Raw genomic sequence first — 24,392 nt, forward strand, 5'->3', positions numbered from 1 at the left:
TAGCGTTCTCATACTGGAGACGAGTCAGGCTTGGTTTCTGTAAACACTGCTCCCCCATCTAGCGGGGGGTTACTGCCCCTTGCCAATTGCGTGCCTTACGAACACAACACTCATATCTGACTTCCCACGACAATGATAAGTTTACGTGCTCAATGCATCCAGTCACGAATCACGAATTCGTGCTTGGTCTTCTTCAGGGTTTTTTCTTAATGAATACGAATCAGTGCGAAGCATGGAAGTTCCTGGTAGCATTGGTAGGATTCACCCGGTGCCCGGTGCCTGTGAATAAGGACCCACTGACAAGGACGTTACCCGCCTGGGGCTCGATGCCTGTGAATGGTCCTCGATATCTCATGAATACCTAATCGCTAGCAAGAGTAAACAAGAGCAGCAATTTGAATGATTTATGGAGACTTTGGCAGAAGTAGTTTAGGAAACATTGTCGGGGAAAGAGAGCAAAATATGTAGTAATATATTTAGGTGGTTGAAGCCTATGCTTGTTAAGTCATTGTTTGGTTGGGTAACCTATCAAACTACTAGGGTCGTTAAGGCTGCTTAACGGCCAGTTATATCCACCAGTCGAATTATCTTGAACTCCTTCTTCACATGTTCATTATAAGACCAAGACTATGTAAATGGCCCTTGATACCTTTTGAGTCAATTGCCAAGGGTATGAGTGCGGTAGAGAAATGTAGACATTTAAAGAAGTTATCGGTAAATGACCCACAGTGTAGGTAATACACAGGGGAGGTGACCCATGTGGGAGGTGACCTACAGGGGAGGTGACTTACAGGGAAGGTGACCCATGTGGGAGGTGACCCATGTGGGAGGTGACCTACAGGGGAGGTGACCCAAGTAAGCAGTGATCTTTGTGGTAAGTGACCTTTCTAAAAAAAAAAAAAAAAGAAAATGACCTTTCTCACGCTTTGAGGGAAGCTGGGGTCAAATTGATGAGTGCAAAGGTTAGATACGCCTGCCCCGTTATCCCCTTGTTCGATAGAATAACAGGTCAGCGGCCTTTGACCTTTCAGTTATATGGCCGAGAACCTTCATGACCTCTGGGGTTATTCTCAACTTGACCTCTTTATTACCTCATAATTCTGTGACTTTGAACTTTAATCGAACGCTGAGTCAGTGGGTCTTTGAGATGGTTGACCTTAAAGTTTAATGGCCCGGTGATGGGGAACGTGAGGGGGTGCTGGATAGGGGGAACTTTGCATATCTCTCGTCAATTAAGGGTTGGCAAGCTTTCATTTTCTTATCAGCGTTGCTCCAAGTCAAGTAATTATGTACACTGTAATTAACATCATGAAGACGAAGTGTAATGATCGTAGAGGTGTCTTGCTCCAACCACTTTGGACGTGTGTGCGTACGTGTGTGTGTGTATATATATATATATATATATATATATATATATATATATATATATATATATATATATATATATATATATATATATATATATCCTTTATTTCCCTTATATTACAGCTATACAACAGACATTTTCATCACATGTCAACTCTGTCAACAGAGACGTATTGATAACTGTAGAATACATTGTAAGACCTGGGTATCTTCGTGGTGACCTGGGTGATCTTGGTGACCTGGATCTTCCTGGTGCCCTGGGTGGTCCTGGTGACCTGCCCCCCCCCCCCCCCCCCCCCCCCCCCCCCCCCCCCCCCCCCCCCCTCCCACACACACACTCTGCCCCGCTACAAATCTTTTCACTTAAAACTTATCCAAAGTTCTGCTGGTGGGGACCCTGTCCGGCGTGTACCTAACACCTCGACAACGGTGTTCACTCTCTGGTTGTGTTGCTGGCATCTCTGGTTGTGTTGCAGGCGTCCTGGATGTGTTGCAGGCGTCCTGGTTGTGTTGCTGGCATCTCTGGTTGTGTTGCAGGCGTCCTGGTTGTGTTGCAGGCGTCCTGATTGTGTTGCTGGCATCTCTGGATGAGTTGCAGGCGTCCTGATTGTGTTGCAGGCGTCCTGGTTGTGTTGCTGGCATCTCTGGATGAGTTGCAGGCGTCCTGGTTGTGTTGCTGTCGCCCTGGTTTTGTTCCTACTGCCCTGGTGGTGTTACCTCGCCCCGATCGACCAGTGTGCCCTCTCGTGTGTACTACAAGAACCTCTCGTTTCACCAAGCCCTCCAAGATGGACATCAAAGACCTCCTAGGAAAAACAAGAAGAGAAAAAGAGGAGAAACTCATATCATATTTTGCCTAACGGACCGATAAGGACGCCCTGGAATAAAAAAAAGAAAAGAGTTCCACATGACATCCTGTCTCAAGGTCTGCGACGCAAGGAAAGAATTCTATAGGGAACTGGTATAAGGCCTGAACGCTATGTTGTAAGAATGACCACTTCATCTTTGATCCATCAAGTGCTTTTTACCCCCACTTTGTAGCGGTATCTGAGGCTTCGCTTCACCTTGATACGTATATAACCATGCTCTTTTTCCCTTCTGACAAACATTTCTCAAATATATATTTCGGCGACTTGGTCGTCCTTTTGGTCACTAGCTGTCATATATAACGTACAGAGACTAGAGCTCACCCTTCGTTAGATTGTTTACCTTGTCTTGGCACGTCTCCCCCAATATACCACCTGGATCCAATTTGTTTTATGCATTGCACGCCTCTCGCTCCACTGAATGTTATGTAATCATTCATCTACATTCTCTTCATGAACATATATTCATTTGAGCATGAATTTACTTACACTCATGTTCATATTTCAGTAGATATAGATTAATAATTGAGGGCATACAATAATACACTTATGTGTTTGCCGTATATGAATCTATGTATACACCGTATATACATCTATATATGCACCAATATGTACATATCTTAAGTACCGTGTGATTCCATCTTCTTTTTCGTCTTTCTTTAGGTAACTGTGATAAACATTCCATAAGTCAATCTAACTTTGAGAAGAATAATCCTCAGAATGATTTAAAAAGTTCCTTCATTCGTTCTTGGCAACACGCACACACACTCTCTATCCCCCCTCCTCTCTCTCTCTCTCTCTCTCTCTCTCTCTCTCTCTCTCTCTCTCTCTCTCTCTCTCTCTCTCTCTCTCCAACACCTTCTCACCCCTGTTCTGACATCTCCACCACAATCCCAGACCCACCACCAAAACTCCCAAGACGACCTACTGCCCTCCCAGACGCCCCAGGACATCCCACTGCTCTCCCATGCACCCCAGGCACCGTCAGCCTCCTACCATGCACCCCAGGACCTCCACTGCCTTCCCATGCACCCCAGGACCTCCCACTGCCTTCCCATGCACCCCAGGACCTCCCACTGCCTTCCCATGCACCCCAGGACCTCCCACTGCCTTCCCATGCACCCCAGGACCTCCCACTGCCTTCCCATGCACCGCCAGCCACCTACCATGCATATCCTTCTCGCTTCACTTCCATTGATCTAAAAACTCAATACCAACTTCCAAATTTCCTAGTGAGGGTTGTGGACGGTGGGGGGGTGAGGGAGGATTGGGTTAGAGGGAGGGGTGGGGAAGAGGGAGGGATTGGGAGGGAGGGGTGGGGAAGAGGGAGGGATTGGGAGGGAGGGGACTAGCAGGGGAAAAGAGGGTTAGGAGGAAAAGAGCCTCGACGCGGAGGACTGGATGGAGGGAGGGTTGGAAGGGAGGATTGGTATGAAGGGGGAGGGATTGGAGGGGGGATTGGTTGAGAGAGAGGAGGATTGATTTAGAGGAAGGGAAGGAGTGTAAGAGAGAAGAAGGGAACATCTCGTGGGAGGAGGAGGGAGGAGATGATAGAAGGAAGGGTAAAGTGGAAGGGAAGGAGAGTAAGAGGATGGGAAGGGAGAGGATTGGGTGAGGAAAGGAGTCCAGCGGGATGGAGGGAGAGTAAGAGGATGGGAAGGGAGAGGAGTGGGTGAGGGAAGGAGTCCAGTGAGATAGGATAAGCGAGGTGGGAAGGGGATTGTGGGATTGAGGGAGGAGGGATTGAGAGAACTAAGAAAAAAAGAATTATATAGAAGGAGAAGGAACAGTGAAAGGGAAGGAAAGAGGAACAGAGATACAAAGTTGAAAAAGTATAGGAATCGAATGTTTAACAACGCTGCACTCCTTCCTGTCCATTAACAATGATACCTCACGAACCACGCATGACCCCACGACCCACGCATCACCCCACGAACCACGCATGACTCCACGAACCACGCATGACCCCACGACCCACGCATGACCCCATGAACCACGCATGACCCCACGACCCACGCATCACCCCACGAACCACGCATGACTCCACGAACCACGCATGACCCCACGACCCACGCATCACCCCACGAACCACGCATGACCCCACGAACCACGCATGAACCCACGAACCACGCATGACCCCACGACCCACGCATGACCCCACGACCCACGCATGACCCCACGTACCACGCATGACCCCACGACCTACGCATGACACCACGAACCACGCATAAGCCCACGAACCATGCATGACCCCACGAACCATGCATAACCCCACGACCCACGCATGACCCCACGAACCACGCATGAACCCACGAACCACGCATGAACCCACGAACCACGCATGAACCCACGAACCACGCATGACCCCACGAACCACGCATGAACCCACGAACCACGCATAACCCCACGACCTACGCATGACCCCACGAACCACGCATAACCCCACGACCTACGCATGACCCCACGACCCACGCATAACCACAGGAACCACGGGCATAACCCACGAACCACGGACAACCATGAACCAAACAGGTCGTGAGTTTTAATATTCTTTTTTTTTTCTATCAAATGGTCATGCCCGGAGAGTCCTCTATGGTGTCTTGTGCTAGAGTGGGCAGGAACGCTAATAGGGTAGCAAGTTACTCGCCAAAATTTCGCAGACTCCAGCCACGCGCCAAAAATATAGTATCCAACCCTTTTGCAATGCTCTCCAGCAAAGGGTTTATGGAGAGAAGGGTCTGTGCTTGTGCAAAGCAGTCCATTCATGATGAGGTTTCCCCTCACTTAAACTCTTAATCTTTTTCTTTTCGTTTCTCTGATGAAGACTCTGTTTTATTCCTTCATTTTTCTCCGTTTCGTAGACCACTTAAGTGTGTGTGTGTGTGTGTGTGTGTGTGTGTGTGTGTGTGTTAAGTGGTCGCAGCGGGTGGATGGGGGGTTGATTGGTCCCAGGGGTATACCCCCCCACACGCCCGTTCCATCCCGCGCCATGATGGAGTGGTTCTCACGCCCTCCACGACTTAAATCACGTTTACTTAAGCTTATATAGTGTTTATACGTGCGTCTTTTTGACACCTAAATATCCCTTGTACTTTGACACCTAAATATCCCTTTGACACCTAAATATCCCTTGTTCATGCATCAAAGTTTTCCTTTATCTCCGTTAATGGAGATGAAATCTAATCGCTAGTTTTATTTCAGTACAATGAAAGGAAAGTTGTGGCGTAAACAGTAACATGTCAATTTTCCCCTGGGTGGATTTCGAGCGGCGTCAGCGACCGCGGGATCAATAACCGTTACGCCCGCGGTCGCTCCATTGTTTTTGGCCCGCGCGGAGAATTGGCCGCGGAATGCGTCGCTCCCAAGTTGAAATGGGAATGTATTATTATCGTTCCGTCGCTCTATATTCGTTGCCACGAGTCCTGGAGACAGTTTTTCTTCTATAGCTATCTTCCAGTGTTCCTCGGGTTTATGTATATACCAAATTTATATATCAAAACTATATTCACTTAGAATAAAGTCTCGGTTTCCGATGGTTTCAAAAAGAATTCCAGTTTTCTGCCGGTTCCTGAAGTAGTTCCAGGTCTCTATATACTGGTTTCTAAAACTTTAGATACATTTTCTGTAAGCGAGGTCTTCAAGGAGCTGTCTTAAGCCCCTGAGCACGACGGTACGACTCTTGAGCACAACGGTACGACCCCTTAGCACGACTATATGACCATTAAGCACGACTATACGGACCCTGAGCACGATGGTACGACCCCGTGAGCACGATGGTATGACCCTTGAGCACGACGGTACAACCCTTGAGCACGACGGTACGACCCCTTGAGCACGATGGCCCGACTTTTGGGTAGGTTGCCTCTGACCTAGCTCTTTGAAGTCGTGGCCATTGCCATGTCGTTAAACCCAAAGGCCGTGCCGTCGTGCTCGAAGGTCGTACCATTGTCTTTATCGGTCGTACCGTCGTGCTCAGGATAGTAAGAGGGTATTTCGATAAAGATAACCATTGATTAGCATATCCAGAAGCCACTATGTAGTTCACATCCTATAGATAAGCAATTCTCGCTATGTGGCATGGCATTATCTACGGAAGCCACAAGACGATATGAAAAAAGGGGTCTTCGATACCAGAGATACGGGGCATTGAAGCGCCTTTGTGAAGGGAGGCCACATAGGGGTTTGGAACACGTCTATACGACGCTCATTTGCGGCTTTTATCGTTGGAATGTACGTAAAGGATTAGATCATCCCCGTCATCTATGTGTTGGTATATACATGTCTGGACAAATTGATGGCGACGTTGACGGAAAATGGGGAGATATAGTCTCGCATTTTATGGAGACCCAACGACTGAGAGATTGAGTCATCAAGACGTCGAGTAATGATAATGATAATTATGATAATGATAATGATAATGATATATATAGTAATAATAATGATAATCCCTGGTGTTAGGTGCCTCCGTAGGAAGCCAGCCCATCTCCCTCCCTGATGGAGTGCGTGTGTGTGTGTGTGTGTGTGTGTGTGTGTGTGTGTGTGTGTATGATTTAGTCTCTCGGTATTTTCAGATGAGTTGAAACAGACGATATATTTCACCATATTGTGGTCAGTCATCTCTACCACCCATTGCTATATATATATATGTGTGTGTTTACTATATATATATATATATATATATATATATATATATATATATATATATATATATATATATATATATATATATATATATATCAGTCAGACACACACACACACACACACACACACACACACACACACACACACATATATATATATATATATATATGATTTTTATCAAGCAAATTATAAGCTATCAACTTGGTATACACAAAACTATGAACATCCTGAACGGAAACTATTGCCATCAATGTGTTGACACAGATCCGCTCACGGAGATGAAAGCAGATGGGAAATTTCCGTTCAGATGTAAAGCCTGGGCCATGACAGTGTTCCTCCAGGACGCTTAAGGGTGTTTTTCGTCCAGTCCACAAAGCGGACTTTCGACCTTAGTGATTGGGAATTTTTCTTCCCACCCCCCCACCCCCGGAGTGGCCCCCCTAGCTCTCGCCTGTCTGTTTATATACGGTAGCTTGTGTGGCGTTGTTGCTTCTGTTCGTCCGTCACACCCTCGTATGTTCGTCCGTCACAACCTCGTCTGTTCGTCCGTCACAACCTCATCTATTTTCGTCTGTCACAACCTCGTCTGTTCGTCCGTCACAACCTCGTCTGTTCGTCCGTCACAACCTCGTCTGTTCTACCTACTTTTCCCCTGTTCTTCATCATCTGGCTATAACTCTGTCTTCACCTCAAGGTTGTACCAATTTGCTTCCCTATTTACTAGATTCTTCCCTATTTGCCCCTTTTTTTCCTTGTGCCAATTTTCTTATGTATTTACTCCTTTTCTTCTATCCCTTTTTTCCCTATTTCCTCCTATTTTTTCCATTTTCTACCCTGAATATTGCTGTTTTTCAACCTTTTCCCATCATACCTATTTACTCATATTCACGTCCCTTCTTTCCCCCTCCTCTAAACTCTTCTTTCCTCGTAGTTCTTTTCTTCCACAGTCCTTTTCTTTTATTGCTCGTAGGTAGGAAAGTAGTTACTTAGGTAGGTAGGTAGATGGGTAGGCAGGTACGTAGGTAGGAAAGTAGTTACTTAGGTAGGTAGGTAGATGGGTAGGCAGGTACGTAGGTAGGAAAGTAGTTACTTAGGTAGGTAGGTAGATGGGTAGGCAGGTAAGTAGGTAGGAAAGTAGTTACTTAGGTAGGTAGGTAGATGGGTAGGCAGGTACGTAGGTAGGAAAGTAGTTACTTAGGTAAGTAGGTAGATGGTTAGGCAGGTAGGAAGGTATGTGGTCTGGTATGTGGGTAGGTAGGTAGATAGGAATCAGGTAGGTTGATAGATAGGAGTGGGCTAGGGGTGAGCTAGGAGTGAGCTGGAGAGGGGCTAGGAGTTGTTCTCGGGAGTGGGCTTGGTAGTGGGCTCGGGAGTGGGCTAACTATTATACTCCTTGCTTATCACTTGGCCTGGACCCGCGTCACAGGGGAGGGCCAGAAAATGATATCTGGACCCCAGAGTTGCGGGTGTGGTTCCCTAGGGGGTCTAGGCCCCCCTCAGCCGCTGGGGCTATTATTTACTTCCTCTTCCTCCTGCCCAACTCAGAGAGGCTTTTGTTTAAGGTCGAGCAGGTCCCCGTGGGGGATCAGTGCCGCTTTTGTTTTGACCTTCCTCCGGCGGGAGATGCTTCAGGCCTGAACGCTGCGGAAAACCCCTTCTTCAGGAGCTTGAAGCCCTGGCGACGGACGCCTCGGGATCTCTAATACCCTGACGGTGGCCGCGCGGGATTATATTTTCATATCCGACTGTTTGGTGGAGATGAATGAGGGACGGAGTCGGTATGTGAATGAGTTGGTCGTAAGGAGACAGACTGGAAACACTGGGTTCACCATTGTTCTTGCCTTGAGAGTGTTCCTTGAGAACACAACTCTGTTATTCATGTTCTTTCCTCTTGTTCCTTCCCTCATGACTTGCTTTCCAGCCGTGGCTTCTTCTCCAGGACTCTCTCTTCTGATGGTGAGGAACTGTTCGATCTTGAACCTCGTCATGGTCTTCTTCGAAATTAACATGTGTTCATGATGTCTCTCTTGATTCTCCTTTCTCTCAGTCCATGGGTTCCACCCTCTCTTCGTCGGCTCGTACCAGCCACTTCTGCTGCCATTCTCTTGACATTCCCTTAAACCTTCTTCAGGAACTCTTGTGTGACGTTTCGTGTTGGAGGGGACCAGATTCCTACCACACATTCAGAGGAGATAATAGACGTCGTGTATGTATTAGAAGGTCTCGTCATCCATGAATCTGAAGGTAGACTTGCGTACAATGGCGAGACAATATCTTGCTTCCACCATAGACCTTTTCACACGCTGCTCCGTTGTCGAGTTTGACTTGATGTCAGCACCCACGTCCCACGGGCAATGGCCACTCCTGGAGTTTATTCATTTCCCCTCGATACATTCCCCTCCCTCTGGTGTCTCTGAGGCCTTTCTCAATCTCATTAACATTTTTCAAGGTTAGATCCTCTTATCATACGCCATTGGTCCGACCGCTACTCCATCTTGTCAAGGTCCCCTTGCCACACTGTGCAGTATATCACCTTAACCTCGTCAGCAGATACAGACGCTTATGATGCCACCTTGTCTGGCTTATGACCCGAGCCCTATGGAGGGAGGGAGAAACTGACTCCTGACATCCTCAACCTACTGAGAAGCGCTCCTCCCTGACATGTGATCTTGGTCTCCCTCCCCCTCGATGGTGTAGCTAATAACCCACTCGAGCAACCCTTATATATATATATATATATATATATATATATATATATATATATATATATATATATATATATATATATATATATATATATATATATATATATATATATATATATATATATATATATATATATATATATATATATCATCCAGACACTACCCTTCTATATCATCCAAACTATATCCTTCTGTATCATCAAGGACCTCAACATATCAAATCGAAGTTTCCACCCTTTTACCTCCGAGTAAACTTTTTATCTATCTATGTGTGTGTGTGTGTGTGTATGAGAGAGAGAGAGAGAGAGAGAGAGAGAGAGAGAGAGAGAGAGAGAGAGAGAGAGAGAGAGAGAGAGAGAGAGAGAGAGAGAGAGACGGGCATATTCAGCTCCTGGCCTCTTATCTCGGCTCCATATGAACAATACTGATGATTTCATTTCCCTGAACGTATGTGTGATCATCACCCACCCACCCCCGTGATGACGGGGGGGGGCGCTTTCTACAGCTCACCCCCATAATACAGGGGGAAGGGAAGGGGACGGGATGGCGTCCCCCCCTTATAATGGGGTTCTTCCCCAGCCTCAACTCCACAACAAATCATCCCTGGCTCCCACCTTATCTCTGAAGGCCAAGATGATACAATATTCCGTTTCTCTTAAGAGAATGTTTGAATGCGACACAGATAGAATGTGATCTATCCAGCTGTGCCTCAGATGGTTTCTGTGCCTCCTGGATGGATGATATAGCAGTAACTGTTCTCCCCTTGTCGTCTCTATGCTTGGTGGAGGTGGTGGGGGTAGGTGGCATAGCAGTGTCTTTGCCCCTCCTTGTGCTCGTTCTCTGTTCCACACCTCCAGGTCTATACCCCTCCTCTCTGCCTCTGTTTATCAGGGAGGGTTAGGTTCAACATAGAGCCACCCTCGCCCATCTCATATAACCTCCTTTGTTCCTGAGAGCGTCTATAGATCTATATTCTAGCCTTCCTCCTTTGTCCCTAAGAGAGTCTATGGATCTATATTCTAACCTTTTCTTAGTCCAGAATCCAAATATATTCTGTCACACACCACATCTGCAAGTAAATGAACCTTAGCAAGAACTGCTGTCTTATCGTCTTGATGGCATTTGTAAACAGACACACACCTTCGCTGTAATTGGTCTAGTTTTTGGGCGTGTCAGCGACACGACTTGACCTTCTTGCACGACGTTATGTTCCCCTTTGGGTGTGATGACCTGATTCTTTGACCTGGCTCTTCAGGTGGGTCAGGTCAGAGGTCAAGGAGGTGCCCAAAAGTCGTGCCGTCTTGGTCAAGGAGTTGAGTTTAATCTTTCCTAAGTCAGTGTAATTTCTGCTTCTTCCCTCAGGGAGACAGTCAGGCCATATATATATATATATATATATATATATATATATATATATATATATATATATATATATATATATATATATATATATATATATATATATATATATATTAAAGTAACTTCGTGTAACAGAGAATAGTTTCTTGTTTATCATTTCTGTAATGTCTCCCCCCCCCTCCTCCTCCCCCTCCACAACTTGGTTGGTTGGCTGAGTGATTAACTGGTTGATTGGTTGGGCTTTAAGTTGATCAACTCTCTCTCTCTCTCTCTCTCTCTCTCTCTCTCTCTCTCTCTCTCTCTCTCTCTCTCTCTCTCTCTCTCTCTCTCTCTCTCTCTCTCTCACCAGTGTGACGCCTGGATAAGTCGTCACACGCCCTTGTTTCCTCCCAACCCCCTCTGCCAAGCCTTATGAACCTAATGTTAATCTTTCTACCTTTTTCTTTCTTCCTCCTCCTTCTAAGAAGAGTGACGGTATCTTGTGACTCTCTCTCTCTCACAGAGAGAGAGAGAGAGAGAGAGAGAGAGAGAGAGAGAGAGAGAGAGAGAGAGAGAGAGAGAGTAGAGAGCGCCAAATGGAATCGAATTCAACACGCATACAGACACACACAATCGACGCCCGATGCCCGCCCCTCTCCCCACCCACCCACCCACCTAGGGAACAAGCCTTTTCGATGAGACGACTGTATGAACTACTTGTCTGGGCAAGGGAGTGAGATATCCCCAGTCCCAGGGATGTTCCCCTCCTGCGTTCAGTCTGACCATCCTGGTGTGTGTGTGTGTGTGCATATGTAGTTGCTATAGTGTTACAGGGAGAGAGTTTGACACTGGTGTTGCCCCGTCTCTCACCCTTGTTTATATGTACCATGTCTTTACTCCTATGTACACACACACACACATACACACACACACACACACACACACACACACACACACACATACACACACACATTGCCCAAGGCAGGTAGCTATATATCGGCCTACCCCGAGGGATGATGAACACCTGGGTTGGGTGTAGGCCGACTGCTACGCCTAGGACAATGCGGGTCTGGTGACCCTAAGCTGGCCCGTGTTGTCTCATGGTCAATAAGACTAACCAATGCATCACGGAGGCCAATATGTGCGTATATGAAAAAATGTGCATATATATATATATATATATATATATATATATATATATATATATATATATATATATATATATATATATATATATATATATATATATGTATTTTGTTTAAGCTCGCACCACTCATAATTTTTCCCATGAGTCTACTCTCTCTCTCTCTCTCTTTCTCTCTCTCTCTCTCTCTCTTGTTAAGGCAGCTGGTGTTTATGTACTCACTCACCCATCTCTCTCTCTCTCCCTCTCCCCTCCAGACCGTCATCACCGATCTCCATCATGGATTCCGATGAATACAGGAAAAGAGGTATGTTGACTGTGTCTGTCTGTCTGTCTGTCTGTTACGCACATACGTCTTTGTGGACCCATCTGTTCTTGTGTGTGTGTGTGTAGAGAACGTTGCTCTGTATTTTACTTTGCCTCTCGCTTATTATCATTGTTTCATTTTAGCTTTTGATATATATATATATATATATATATATATATATATATATATATATATATATATATATATATATATATATATATATATATGAATTATATGCTGATAACCACGAAGAAAATGAAACACGATAAGTTCCTAAGTGAACGTCCTTGTAAAGACCAAATCGCCAAGGGGAGATCATTTTACATTACACTACATTACTTCCCAGGTTGCTTAGATCTGTTAATGTAAATGTGGCCTTCAGCAATAACAGTGCTATGAAGAATATCTTAATCAAAAACTCGCTAGAAAATTCTACGGGTTGTTTCTACAAAATCCCTTGTAAAAGCTGCAATATGTTTTGCACTGGAAAGACTAATAGGGATCTTTATGTTAGAGTTAAACAATATAAGCATAGTATATGAACAGGACAAGAATCAAATGCTTTGTTTCATTATGTTGAAAATTATGACCATTGTATTGACTGGAGTAACGCTAATTCACTTTTTAACTAACTCATGTACCACTAGAAATATATTGGACTCTTTTATTATTAGATACACAAAGAATTGTAACATTAATGTTAGTGAAGGTGTACACAAACTGGATAGCTTTGTCGTAAGCAGAATTTGTAACCAGTTTCCTTTCCTGTACATATAATAAAATCTTATAACAGGCATGATGCCAGACCCGAACACCACCAACCCGACCACCACCATCCAGTAACGCTTGTTAGCAATGGCGTCTTAGCTTCGTCTCTTCCTTGTATATCAAGTGACTGACTGCTTTACGTCTTCTATCTCCCCTGACGATGTGATCATCATACGAAAGTGCACTTGGGAACTTATCGTGCTTTATTTTCCTCGTGGTTATCAGCAAATAATAGATCACCATTGCGACCTCTTTGCAATATATATATATATATATACATATATATATATATATATATATATATATATATATATATATATATATATATATATTCCAAACCTGGCTGGCAGGCGACTCCCGCCAACACCACAGTATAGCTTGCCTCCTCCCCCACCCCACTCTCCTCCCAGCATTACTCAGGATTTTTACCTCACTTCTCACCAGCTTTCTCTCCACATCTCATGGATTTCCCTGCATTATCATGTATCCGACTTTTCTTTGCACTCGCCTCAGAGAGCAATCGACTCTTGTGCGCATCATTAGCCTACAATATTGCTGTATATAATTTCTAAAGTTATGAAGTACCCAGCCTTTCCCCCATTATCTTCCGTCGCTCTCATTTTTGCGTCTCTCACATCCTTTGTCAGCGTATGATCTCCTTATCGGAGATATTTATTATCGTATTCTGGATTTTTTTCTTTTTCTTTTGCAGGGACTTGGATGTATTTTGCTACGAACGCCGTCATAGAAATTGATTGACGCTTGGGGTTAGTGCTATAATTCCTATATCATGTTACGGGCCCACACTCCATCCCATATTTTAAACGACTGTGAATTACTTCCCATAATTATTTCTCGTAGCTTTTCTTCCTACTCAAGATTAACGAAAATTATTTTGCAGGTATCATATAATCTATCATGTCCTTCTTCGTATTCTTTAAAATGTTTTATGCATTTGTTTTATGTTTTGATTTATATCATGAATTTGTTATGTTGAATCTCTTTAGCACGAGTGTACGACCATCTGAGCGAGACGGTACGACCCCCCCTGATGCGATGGGCTGGCCTGCGACGACTTGATCATTGCTGACAGGTCAAGTTGAAGGCCAGGCTATCGTATACGTGCTCAGGGATCGTGCCCTCGTGTTTAGGGGTCATACCCTCGTGTTTAGGGGTCGTATCCTCGTGCATAGGGGTCGTACCTTTGTGTTCAGGGTCGTACCTTCGTGCTCAGGGGTTGTACTCTAGTGCTCAATAGTCGTAACCTTTGTGCTCAAGGGTAGTACCCTTGTGCTCAGGGGTCGTACCCTCGTGTTTAAGAGTCGTGATATATATATATATATATATATATATATATATATATATATATATATATATATATATATATATATATATATATATATATATATATATATCTTGTTTTTTTTTTTAATTTTCCAAAAGAAGGAACAGAGAAGGGGACCAGGTGAGGATATTCCCTCAGAGGCCCAGTCCTCTGTTCTTAACGCTACCTTGCTAACGCGGGAAATGGCGAATAGTTTGAAAGAAAGAAAGAATATATATATATATATATATATATATATATATATATATATATATATATATATATATATATATATATATATATATATTGTCTCTCTAACCTCCCCCAACTCCTCGTTCACCACAGGGAAGGAGATGGTGGATTACATCGCCGACTACCTGGAGACCATTAGGGAGAGACGGGTCTTCCCGGACGTCAATCCTGGCTACATGCGTCATCTGGTGCCGGACTCGGCGCCCGAGTCTCCGGAACCGTGGGAGAACATCTTCAACGACATCGAGCGAGTCGTCATGCCCGGGGTGAGGAGCTCCGACGACCGGGGGTTGATGGCCTCAGGGAGGGAGGATCACTTCGGATATTGGGGTGTGGGGTGATTGTGGTCCTCCGAAGGGCGTTGGAGGAGGAAAGCTGCTTTATGAAGGGGGTGGAGGATTTGTGTGGCATGGGTGAGCATATTCCATTAGGTTTTCATGGTGTGGGTGAGCTGTAGGGAAGTGATGATTGATGGAACAAGTAAATGATTTATCTTAGAGAAAGAGTGTCACTGGGAATGTTACGGACCGACAAAATTTGATTTTCTTTTTTCTAATTTTTTTTACTATTCCAGTAGACACACTAATCCCATTTTCTTCTTTTCAGGAGGCTCACAAGGGGAATGGTCTATTTTTTTTTTTTTTTACCTTTTTCCCCCATTAGATAAACTTGGGGTTCCATTTCTCTTCCATTTTTTATCTCAGAGGTCACATTAGGCTCCCATTTTTTTCTCTTTTTTTTTTTTGTTTTTTAGTTTCCTCCCAGCAGTCACACTCGAGCAGTTCCATTTTCTTTTTCTTCCCCAAGGGGGTTCCTCTTATATTCTCTACCTCCCAGAACATACACTAGAGGAGAGATGAGGGAAGAAGGGTGTACTCCCACACTGTCTTTACTCTCTTTTTTCCCCTAGAACAGACATAAACAGCTCTACATTCTCTCCTCTTTTATTTTTTCTTCTCCCAGATGACACACTGGCAGTCGCCGTACATGCACGCCTACTTCCCGGCCCTCAACTCGTATCCATCGCTGCTGGGGGACATGCTGGCCGACGCTATCAACTGCATTGGCTTCACTTGGGTTAGTTGTGTGTTATGAACCACCTCTCACAATCCTCCCCTCTCCCCAGCCCTCCGACTTCGTAGACACAGCGACTGTCATGACAGATACCATTTTTGAAACCAAAATAATGGAGTACGAAAGAATATATATATATATATATATATATATATATATATATATATATATATATATATATATATATATATATATATATATATATATATATAAGCAAACTTTAGTGGTTTCTTTATTTATTAACTTCTAGTCCTTCCATATCAATCATCACACAATCCACTTGTATTACTTTATCACCTTGCTGTCTTTATCCCTTTCTCTCCCTTAATTTCGTGTCTTGCTTTGTACCTAATAGTCGTTATATAAAAACCAACAACATATCCCATGAGCCAAAAAATCATCAAATGGGAATGTCCCACTCATTACATTCCTTCTGAGAAAGCGAGGCGTCAGATTAACGATGCTCACCCTCGATTTCTGAAAAAAAAAAGAAAATAGAAAACGAGAATCACCCGTTCAGCTCTCCGTCCAAACTCCTCTATTACCACGATATCAGTGTTTGGCAGGGAATACACCTCACCTGTCGGGGCAAATATTGCCTGCGTTGGTGTTAGTAATTACAGGGGAACTAATAGCCTCACTGAGGACCGCTTCTCTGCTTCTCTTAACGTGTTGAATGAGGGTGGAGGCGAGAGGAAGACAAGCCTAGCTCTGACAGTGACGCGTCAACACACAATAGGCGCTCGGCATGAGAAAATTATGTCAACAAACACCATGTAATCATATATATGTATATATATATATATATATATATATATATATATATATATATATATACATATATATATATATATATTCATTTTGCTTTGTCGCTGTCTCCCGCGTTAGCGAGGTAGCGCAAGGAAACAGACGAAAGAATGGCCCAACCCACCCCCATACACATGTATATACATACACGTCCATACACACAAGTATACATACCTATACATCTCAATGTATACATATATATACACACAGACATATACATATATACACATGTACATAATTCATATTTTCTGCCTTTATTCATTCCCATCGCCACTCCGCCACACATGGAATAACAACCCCCTCCCCCCTCATGTGTGCGAGGTAGCGCTAGGAAAAGACAACAAAGGCCCAATTCGTTTACACAGTCTCTAGCTGTCATGTAATCATGCACCGAAACCACAGTTCCCTTTCCACATCCAGGCCCCACAGAACTTTCCATAGTTTACCCCAGACGCTTCACATACCCTGGTTCAATCCATTGACAGCACGTCGAACCGGTATATCACATCGTTCCAATTCGCTCTATTCATTGTACGCCTTTCACCCTCCTGCATGTTCAGGCCCCGATCACTCAAAATCTTTTTCACTCCATCTTTCCACCTCCAATTTGGTCTCCCACTTCTCCTCGTTCCCTCCACTTCTGACACACACACACACACACACACACACACACACACACACACATATATATATATATATATATATATATATATATATATATATATATATATATATATACGTGCGTGTCGGAGAAGGTAACTATGTAGGACCGGAGGAGAGTGGTGGGTTGGGAAATCCTTCCCTCCTGTATTACTTTTTAAAAGAACAGAGGAGTCGTCCAACCAGGATCTTTTCTCCCGTAAGGCTCATTCATCTGTTCTGGGTACCCGCTACTTTGCTCACGCGGGAAAAATAGCGAACATTGATGAAAAACAAATCTATGTAAATATATACATTTAACGGAGATGTAGATGTACAGAGATTTATGAAACTCGAAGCATTTGATAGCTATTTCTAATGAAAGAAGTGTATTGTTGTAATCTTGCTTATATTGTAAAATCTTCATGGTACAATATGTGGATTTGAGGTCTATGTATGTATGACTGTGTGCGCGTGTGTGTATATCAGTCCAAATATGGTTGAAGTAATAAACAGATTACAGCTACAAACGAGTGTTTATCACCGCTCTTCGGCTATTATGATTGTTGTAGGTTTGAATCTTCACCGACAATATATTTGTACCATTTAGCCCCAAGTTACAATAGACTGATACACCGTTACAATGTCGATATATATATATGTTTAGCTTTTGGCATGTGTTCCTTGCAGGCGTCTTCACCAGCATGTACCGAGCTGGAGACAGTGGTTATGGACTGGCTAGGTAAGATGGTGGGTCTCCCAGAGCATTTCCTCCACAGTTCAAAGGACTCGCCGGGTGGTGGCGTCATCCAGGTGAGTATCTGGGCACCGCTCTTGTTTGTCCCGTGGTAAACCCCCCAGCCACTCTCCACACACCACTTGCTCAATTGTGTCCGTGACTCTTTCTCTACTCCCTAGTTGACTGCTTGGGGTCCACTCACGTCTATTGGTGTTTTACGTGCTCTCTCTCTCTCTCTCTCTCTCTCTCTCTCTCTCTCTCTCTCTCTCTCTCTCTCTCTCTCACACACACACACACACACACACATACACACACACACACACACACGCGCAAACACGCATATCTTTTCTTTCACCCTCTCTCTTGTGTTTTTTTCCCCTCTCTCTACTATCGTCAGAGTTACACATCCTCAAACAACATCTAAGACAACTACGTGATTCAAAAAAAAGAAAGAAAAAAAAACTGTAGCGCGAGTTTAGGTAGACTGGAGAACTTCACTTGATATCTACTTTATAAGTTTTGTTGGTGGCAACATAACTTTGCTCCCACCATACTTATCGATAATTATAATCATATCTAAAGTCTAAGTATCAATATATATATATATATATATATATATATATATATATATATATATATATATATATATATATATATATATATATATATATATATGTTAATGGGGTCTGGTTCTACTTAAAGTGTGTATAAGATACAGGACCGTAGTACTTTAGTTTTGAATTAAGAAGTTTTGTATGACATTGATGGGCCTCATCGTAGTGTGTGACAGTCACCACCAGTCAAGGAATGACTGCTGGTGGTGATGGCCGCCCTGGTAACTTAATTAGGTTCCATTTACCAATGTTGATGCGATAGAGTGACTCGCTGGAGGCCGAGGAGGGAGTGTGGGGGAGGAGGGGAGGGAGCGGGGAGGAGAGCTCTCACCCATCCCTCGCTGGCTGGCCCCCTCCTCCTCCTCCTCCTCCTCCTCCTCACCCACCCTCGACGCTGATACCACGGAAGGGGAAGGGAAAGGGGTTGGGTTGGGTCTTCGTTATCTATCGCGGAGATGTGTGGGAGAGGAGGAGGAGGAGGGGAGGGGGAAGGGGGGTTTTGTTGTGGTGGTGGGGAGGAGGAGAGGGGAGAAGGGGAGATAGAGAGAGGGGAAAGAGGGGTAGGCTTTTTCCGAGGCCTCGCTTAGAGAGAGAGAGAGAGAGAGAGAGAGAGAGAGAGAGAGAGAGAGAGAGAGCAAAATTCCAACTAGAGTATTGCTATGGAAAAATTCCCTCTCAAGCACACGAGACACACACACACACACACACACACACACACACACACGACGTTTACTACAGACCTGATTGCCTGAACGCAACAGATTTCCTTAACCATTTAGATAAAAGCCCATCCAGTTGTTCCGATGATCCTTCAACTGCTCCATCGTACTCGACCAGTTCAAAAAACGACCCTTGAGCACGTCAGTGGCGGCTATAAGGTCGTGCCGTCGTGCTCGAGAGTCGTACCAGTCTATCCAAAGAGTTGACATCATTTTCTATACAACAGGTTACCCATTTAATGATATTTTTTTCCAGTTCCTCTTTCTGTTTTTCTTGTCGTTCTTGCACGTCCTGCATATGGCGTTAGATTGTTCTCTTTATCCCCCAAGACTACAGCATCCGAGGCGACGTTCGTGTGTTTGCTAGCGGCACGGACCGAGGCCATCCAGAGGTACCAAAAGGAATACCCAGACCTGGAGGACGCGGAGATCAACTCACGGCTTGTGGCTTATTGTTCGGATCAGGTCAGAGATATTTACCTAAGTTATACCTAAGATTTTTTTTTTTTGGTTTTCTTTAGTGATTTATTGTGAACCTAAAATTTCCTGGTTTTCTTTTGTAATTTATGAATAATTCAACAGATGATACAGAGAACTTGTGTTTTCTGTTTTTTTTTTCTGCTTGTCTTCTAGTTTGTAAATGCATAATAGATAAGGGTAAATGGCTTACTGTAATTCAATAATCATTTAATCAAAGTTCTTTATAAATATCGTTGTAAACTTGTTCGAATTTCATCAGTTGATCACCTAGTTAAAATTTCATCGACAATCCATTTGAATTTCTAATAATTTAGTGTTTATTGATGACTGATAATTTGATACTTGCATACAGTTTTTGATGATAGTTCTTTTGATGAACGAAAGTAGGTATTATGAGCAATGGTTGTCATAATGATTTTCGCCTCCATATCCCACGCCATTTCACCTCCTTGTATTCCCCTGTGATATCCCGCCACAGGCTCACTCCTCTGTCGAAAAGGCAGGATTGATCGGCCTGGTCAAGATGCGCTACATTGAGAGCGACGAAAACCTGAGCATGAGGGGCGACAAGGTCGTCGAAGCCATCCAGAACGACAGAGAAAAAGGCCTTATCCCTTTCTTCGTGAGTACCACCAACCTATGTATGTACGTATGTATGTATGTATGTATATATGTATGTATGTATGTATGTATGTATGTATCTGTCTATCATATATATATATATATATATATATATATATATATATATATATATATATATATATATATATATATATATATATATATATATATATATATCTTGCCGGCCAGTGCAGTAGGACATGTGTGGAGGGAGAACCAGGAACTGTATGTCATGTGGGAATGACACTAGCGAAGCTCTGACACTCATGACAGTCCAGACATGACAGCGTCCGAGGGATGTCGTGCGGCCCCTCCAGTGTGTGTGTGTGTGTGTGTGTGTGTGTGTGTGTGTCGTGAGGTGGGGAGTTGGGTGATAAAGTCAGGCATTAGATATATGGAAGAAGTGTGTTAGGTGGGTAGTAAAGACGGGGTTTAAGACGCTCTGATGGTCAATAAAGGCAGGGGTGAGGGGGTGAGGCTGGAAATAAAGCAGAAGTGGAGACACTAGACGATTCTGTGTGTGTGTGTGTGTGTGTGTGTGTGTGTGTGTGAGGCACGCCTCGCACACACACACACACACACACACACACACACACACGCACACGCGCGCGATCTTTGCTCCTTTGAAGTGCACATTACTAAGTAAGGCCGGACCATACCTGCTCCGTAGGCACATTGACTTCACTCTCTAGGATGCACGAGATATAATCAGATACAAAATCCTGGAAAATGACAGAGGATGAAAGCGACCGCAGGCAAACCGTCCAAGGCATGAGGGGAGAATTATAACCCCCCCCCCTGGGCAGCGTTGCGACAGGCGGAGGAGGGTGTATGTGTGTGTGTGTGTGTGTGTGTGTGTGTGGAGGGGGGGAAGTGACATACATCCCAGAACGAGCAGCAGGAAGTCCGCTTGAAGAGACAGTGATGCTGAGGATGTCAGTTTGTGAGAGTAGGACGTTCTCATGGAATGGCCAGGAGGTCCTGCCGTACTGCCAGGAGGAAATATATATATGTAGGGAATAAATAAAGGCAGACAGTATGAATTATGTACATGTGTATATATGTATATGTCTCTGTGTGTGTATATATATGTGTACATTGAGATGTATGGGTATGTATATTTGCGTGTGTGGACGTGTATGTATATACATGTGTATGGGGGTGGGTTGGGCCATTTCTTTCGTCTGTTTCCTTGCGCTACCTCGCAAACGCGGGAGACAGCGACAAAGCAAAATGATAATAATAAATAAATGAATAGCATCACAGTAAAGTACCTACGACGACCGATGGAAGCCAAGGATCCTGGATTATGTGTAAATTGTCTCCGGGCTTGATAGAATTAGACGTTTCATTCGAATCGGCAAAGCATGGTTCGGAGAAGCGACTCAACCCTGTGAAGGTCCGTAGCCCAGCCGCCAACATCAACGAAGCATGATGGTTCGGTGCAGCGACTGAACCTTGTGAGGCACCGAGGCCCAGCCGCCAACACCAACGAAGCATGATGGTTCGGTGCAGCGACTGAACCTTGTGTGGCACCGAGGCCCAGCCGCCAACACCAACGAAGCATGATGGTTCGGTGCAGCGACTGAACCTTGTGAGGCACCGAGGCCCAGCCGCCAACATCAACTAACTACCTACCACAGTAGCGAGGTTCCCTTTGTTACCGTGCCACCTGCCGCTTGCTGCCGTAGGATTGAGAGGGTGCTACACTCCCCTGACTTGAAAGCCTTCTTGATGATGGGCGTCCACCGCTCAGGTGAGCCTTAACAGGGTCGGGCAGATAGTTCCCCATTACTGGACAGTAAGGTGTTGTTGTGCAGAGATAGAGATCTGTATTATATGTGGGAACGGAGAGATGGTCTCCTCTCTCTCTCTCTCTCTCTCTCTCTCTCTGAAAGGGGGTGAGTGATTGTCGAGCTGGAAATCTTCCCCTTTCTGAATTACTTTCGAAAAGAAGGAATAGAGGAAAGAGCCAGATGAGGACCTTTTATCCTCTAAGGCTCAGTCATCTGTTCAGGATGCTGCCTGTCTCGCGTGAGAAATGGCGAATGCGTATGGTTTGTATATATATATATATATATATATATATATATATATATATATATATATATATATATATATATATATATATATATATATATATACGTGTGTGTGTGTGTGTGTGTGTGTGTGTGTGTGTGCCTGCGTAAGCTAACCTGAATTTTTGACAAATAGCCACAATGTCACCTGAGGGCAAGAGAGTGCTTTATCGTGTGAGGGGTTGGAGGGAGAGGAGGACTTGAATGAAAGAGGGTGACGCGGAGGGAAGGCAGGGCAGGGAGGGAGGGAGGGAGTGAAGGGGAGAAATAAAGGAGCCACAGAAATCTTAAAACTTCTGTACCTGAAACCATTAATCACCACGTTACAACCCTTTCTGAGGGTCAGGTCAAAGACCACGGGCCATTATACCTAGAGGGTCGTACCGTCGTGGTCAAGTAGACGAACGACCTAATCACCATAGACTATCCATAAACACTTGTAGAAACAGTTATCCATTCAGGATATATTGCAGATCACACACACTACAGCTATAGCTTAGCATCAGCTATAGCTTGGCGTCTATAAGTTTCTGCTCTATGTTCCAGCTGTGTGCAACGCTAGGCACTACGGGTTCCTGCTCCTTCGACAATCTAAAGGAACTAGGCCCCATATGTAAGTAACAACGAAACACTGGAAGATCTTCCTTCCTTCTTATAGTATAATTGTTAGTCTTTTTTTTTTTAAACTCATGCTCACGAAGGAGGGTAGGTAGATGGAGTTTTGCCTTTGTTGATTATGAAGGATTTAGTTCCCGTTTCCTTCTTATAGTATGATTGTTCATCTTTTTTTTTTTCAATTCTTGCTCATGAAGGAGGGTAGGTAGATGGAGTTTTGCCTTTGTTTATTAGGAAGGATTTAGTTCCCGTTTTCTTTACTAAGGAGTTTCGTAGTGTGTCAGTAACTGGTTTCTTACTCCCCCACCTCCCCTGGACACTCCAATTGACCACTTGCTCCCACTGACCAATGTTAAAACCCCCATCACTTGCTCCCACTGACCAATGTTAAAACCCCCACCACTTGCTCCCACTGACTACTGTTAAAACCCCCACCACTTGCTCCCACGTATACTACTCAGCCTGTGTCTCCCTCCCGCCCTCCCCACTGACTACATGATACACACTGCAGGTGAACAGGAGGAGTTGTGGATGCATGTGGACGCCGCTTACGCTGGCACGGCCTTCATCTGTCCCGAGTTCCGACACTTTATGGACGGCATCGACTACGCTCACTCCCTGGCCTTCAACCCATCCAAGTGGATGATGGTCCATTTCGACTGCACAGCCATGTGGTGAGCATAATCCCCAACTGGTCTCGTTTTCTTCTCTTTAGCTCTCCCTTTTAAGCGGATAATTAACCATCCCCCCCCCCCCACACACCCACCTCTTCCCACTACACACGTTATTTTCTCATTTTTATGACCAGCCGACGTGGTAGAGTCTGGCGATTCTTTCATGTGACAATGAATTGTGGGTTGAAACGTTCCAAGACATAGACTTGTGTGTTAGTGAGATGTATGTATGTTCCTAGGTGATTACATACGTGTGTGTGTGTGTGTGTGTGTGTGTGTGTGTGTGTGTGTGTGGATACAAATAAAGTATAAAGGTTCATTAATACATTCCTTCCCTGACTATAGGGTGAAGAATAGCGGCTCCCTCCATAGGACTTTCAACGTTGACCCCATTTATCTGCAGCACGAGAACACAGGTGAGTCTCTCTCTCTCTCTCTCTCTCTCTCTCTCTCTCTCTCTCTCTCTCTCTCTCTCTCTCTCTCTCTCTCTCTCTCTCTCTCTCTCACCCTTAAGTCGTCAGGAGAGATTTTTGGAGACTTTTCCGCCCCTTCCCCTTTTTCCACTGCGCTTCATCTACAGTGATTGATCATTGCGACCAACACTGAGCCATCATCAGCTTAT

The 24,392-nt window shown here is 44.4% G+C and overlaps 1 protein-coding gene across 5 annotated transcripts in view; it reads left to right on the plus strand.

Moving 5' to 3' along the window:
• The window catches only part of Hdc (histidine decarboxylase), an 82,248-nt gene that overhangs the window by 36,299 nt on the left and 21,557 nt on the right, over window positions 1–24,392 (plus strand). For 2 of the 5 annotated variants that reach the window (XM_071681770.1, XM_071681771.1), the window contains exons 3-11: window positions 12,317–12,366; window positions 14,804–14,976; window positions 15,674–15,787; window positions 17,921–18,043; window positions 19,633–19,767; window positions 20,261–20,404; window positions 23,028–23,094; window positions 23,608–23,770; window positions 24,116–24,186. In XM_071681770.1, the coding sequence (XP_071537871.1) occupies window positions 12,317–12,366; window positions 14,804–14,976; window positions 15,674–15,787; window positions 17,921–18,043; window positions 19,633–19,767; window positions 20,261–20,404; window positions 23,028–23,094; window positions 23,608–23,770; window positions 24,116–24,186 (1,040 nt within the window). Of the gene's footprint in view, window positions 1–12,316; window positions 12,367–13,846; window positions 13,902–14,803; window positions 14,977–15,673; window positions 15,788–17,920; window positions 18,044–19,632; window positions 19,768–20,260; window positions 20,405–23,027; window positions 23,095–23,607; window positions 23,771–24,115; window positions 24,187–24,392 lie in introns of all 5 variants that reach the window. The other 3 variants (XM_071681772.1, XM_071681773.1, XM_071681774.1) reach the window with 2 other exon arrangements.

This window comes from Panulirus ornatus, chromosome 33 (genome assembly GCF_036320965.1).
Source record: "Panulirus ornatus isolate Po-2019 chromosome 33, ASM3632096v1, whole genome shotgun sequence".
Classification (NCBI taxonomy): domain Eukaryota; kingdom Metazoa; phylum Arthropoda; class Malacostraca; order Decapoda; family Palinuridae; genus Panulirus; species Panulirus ornatus.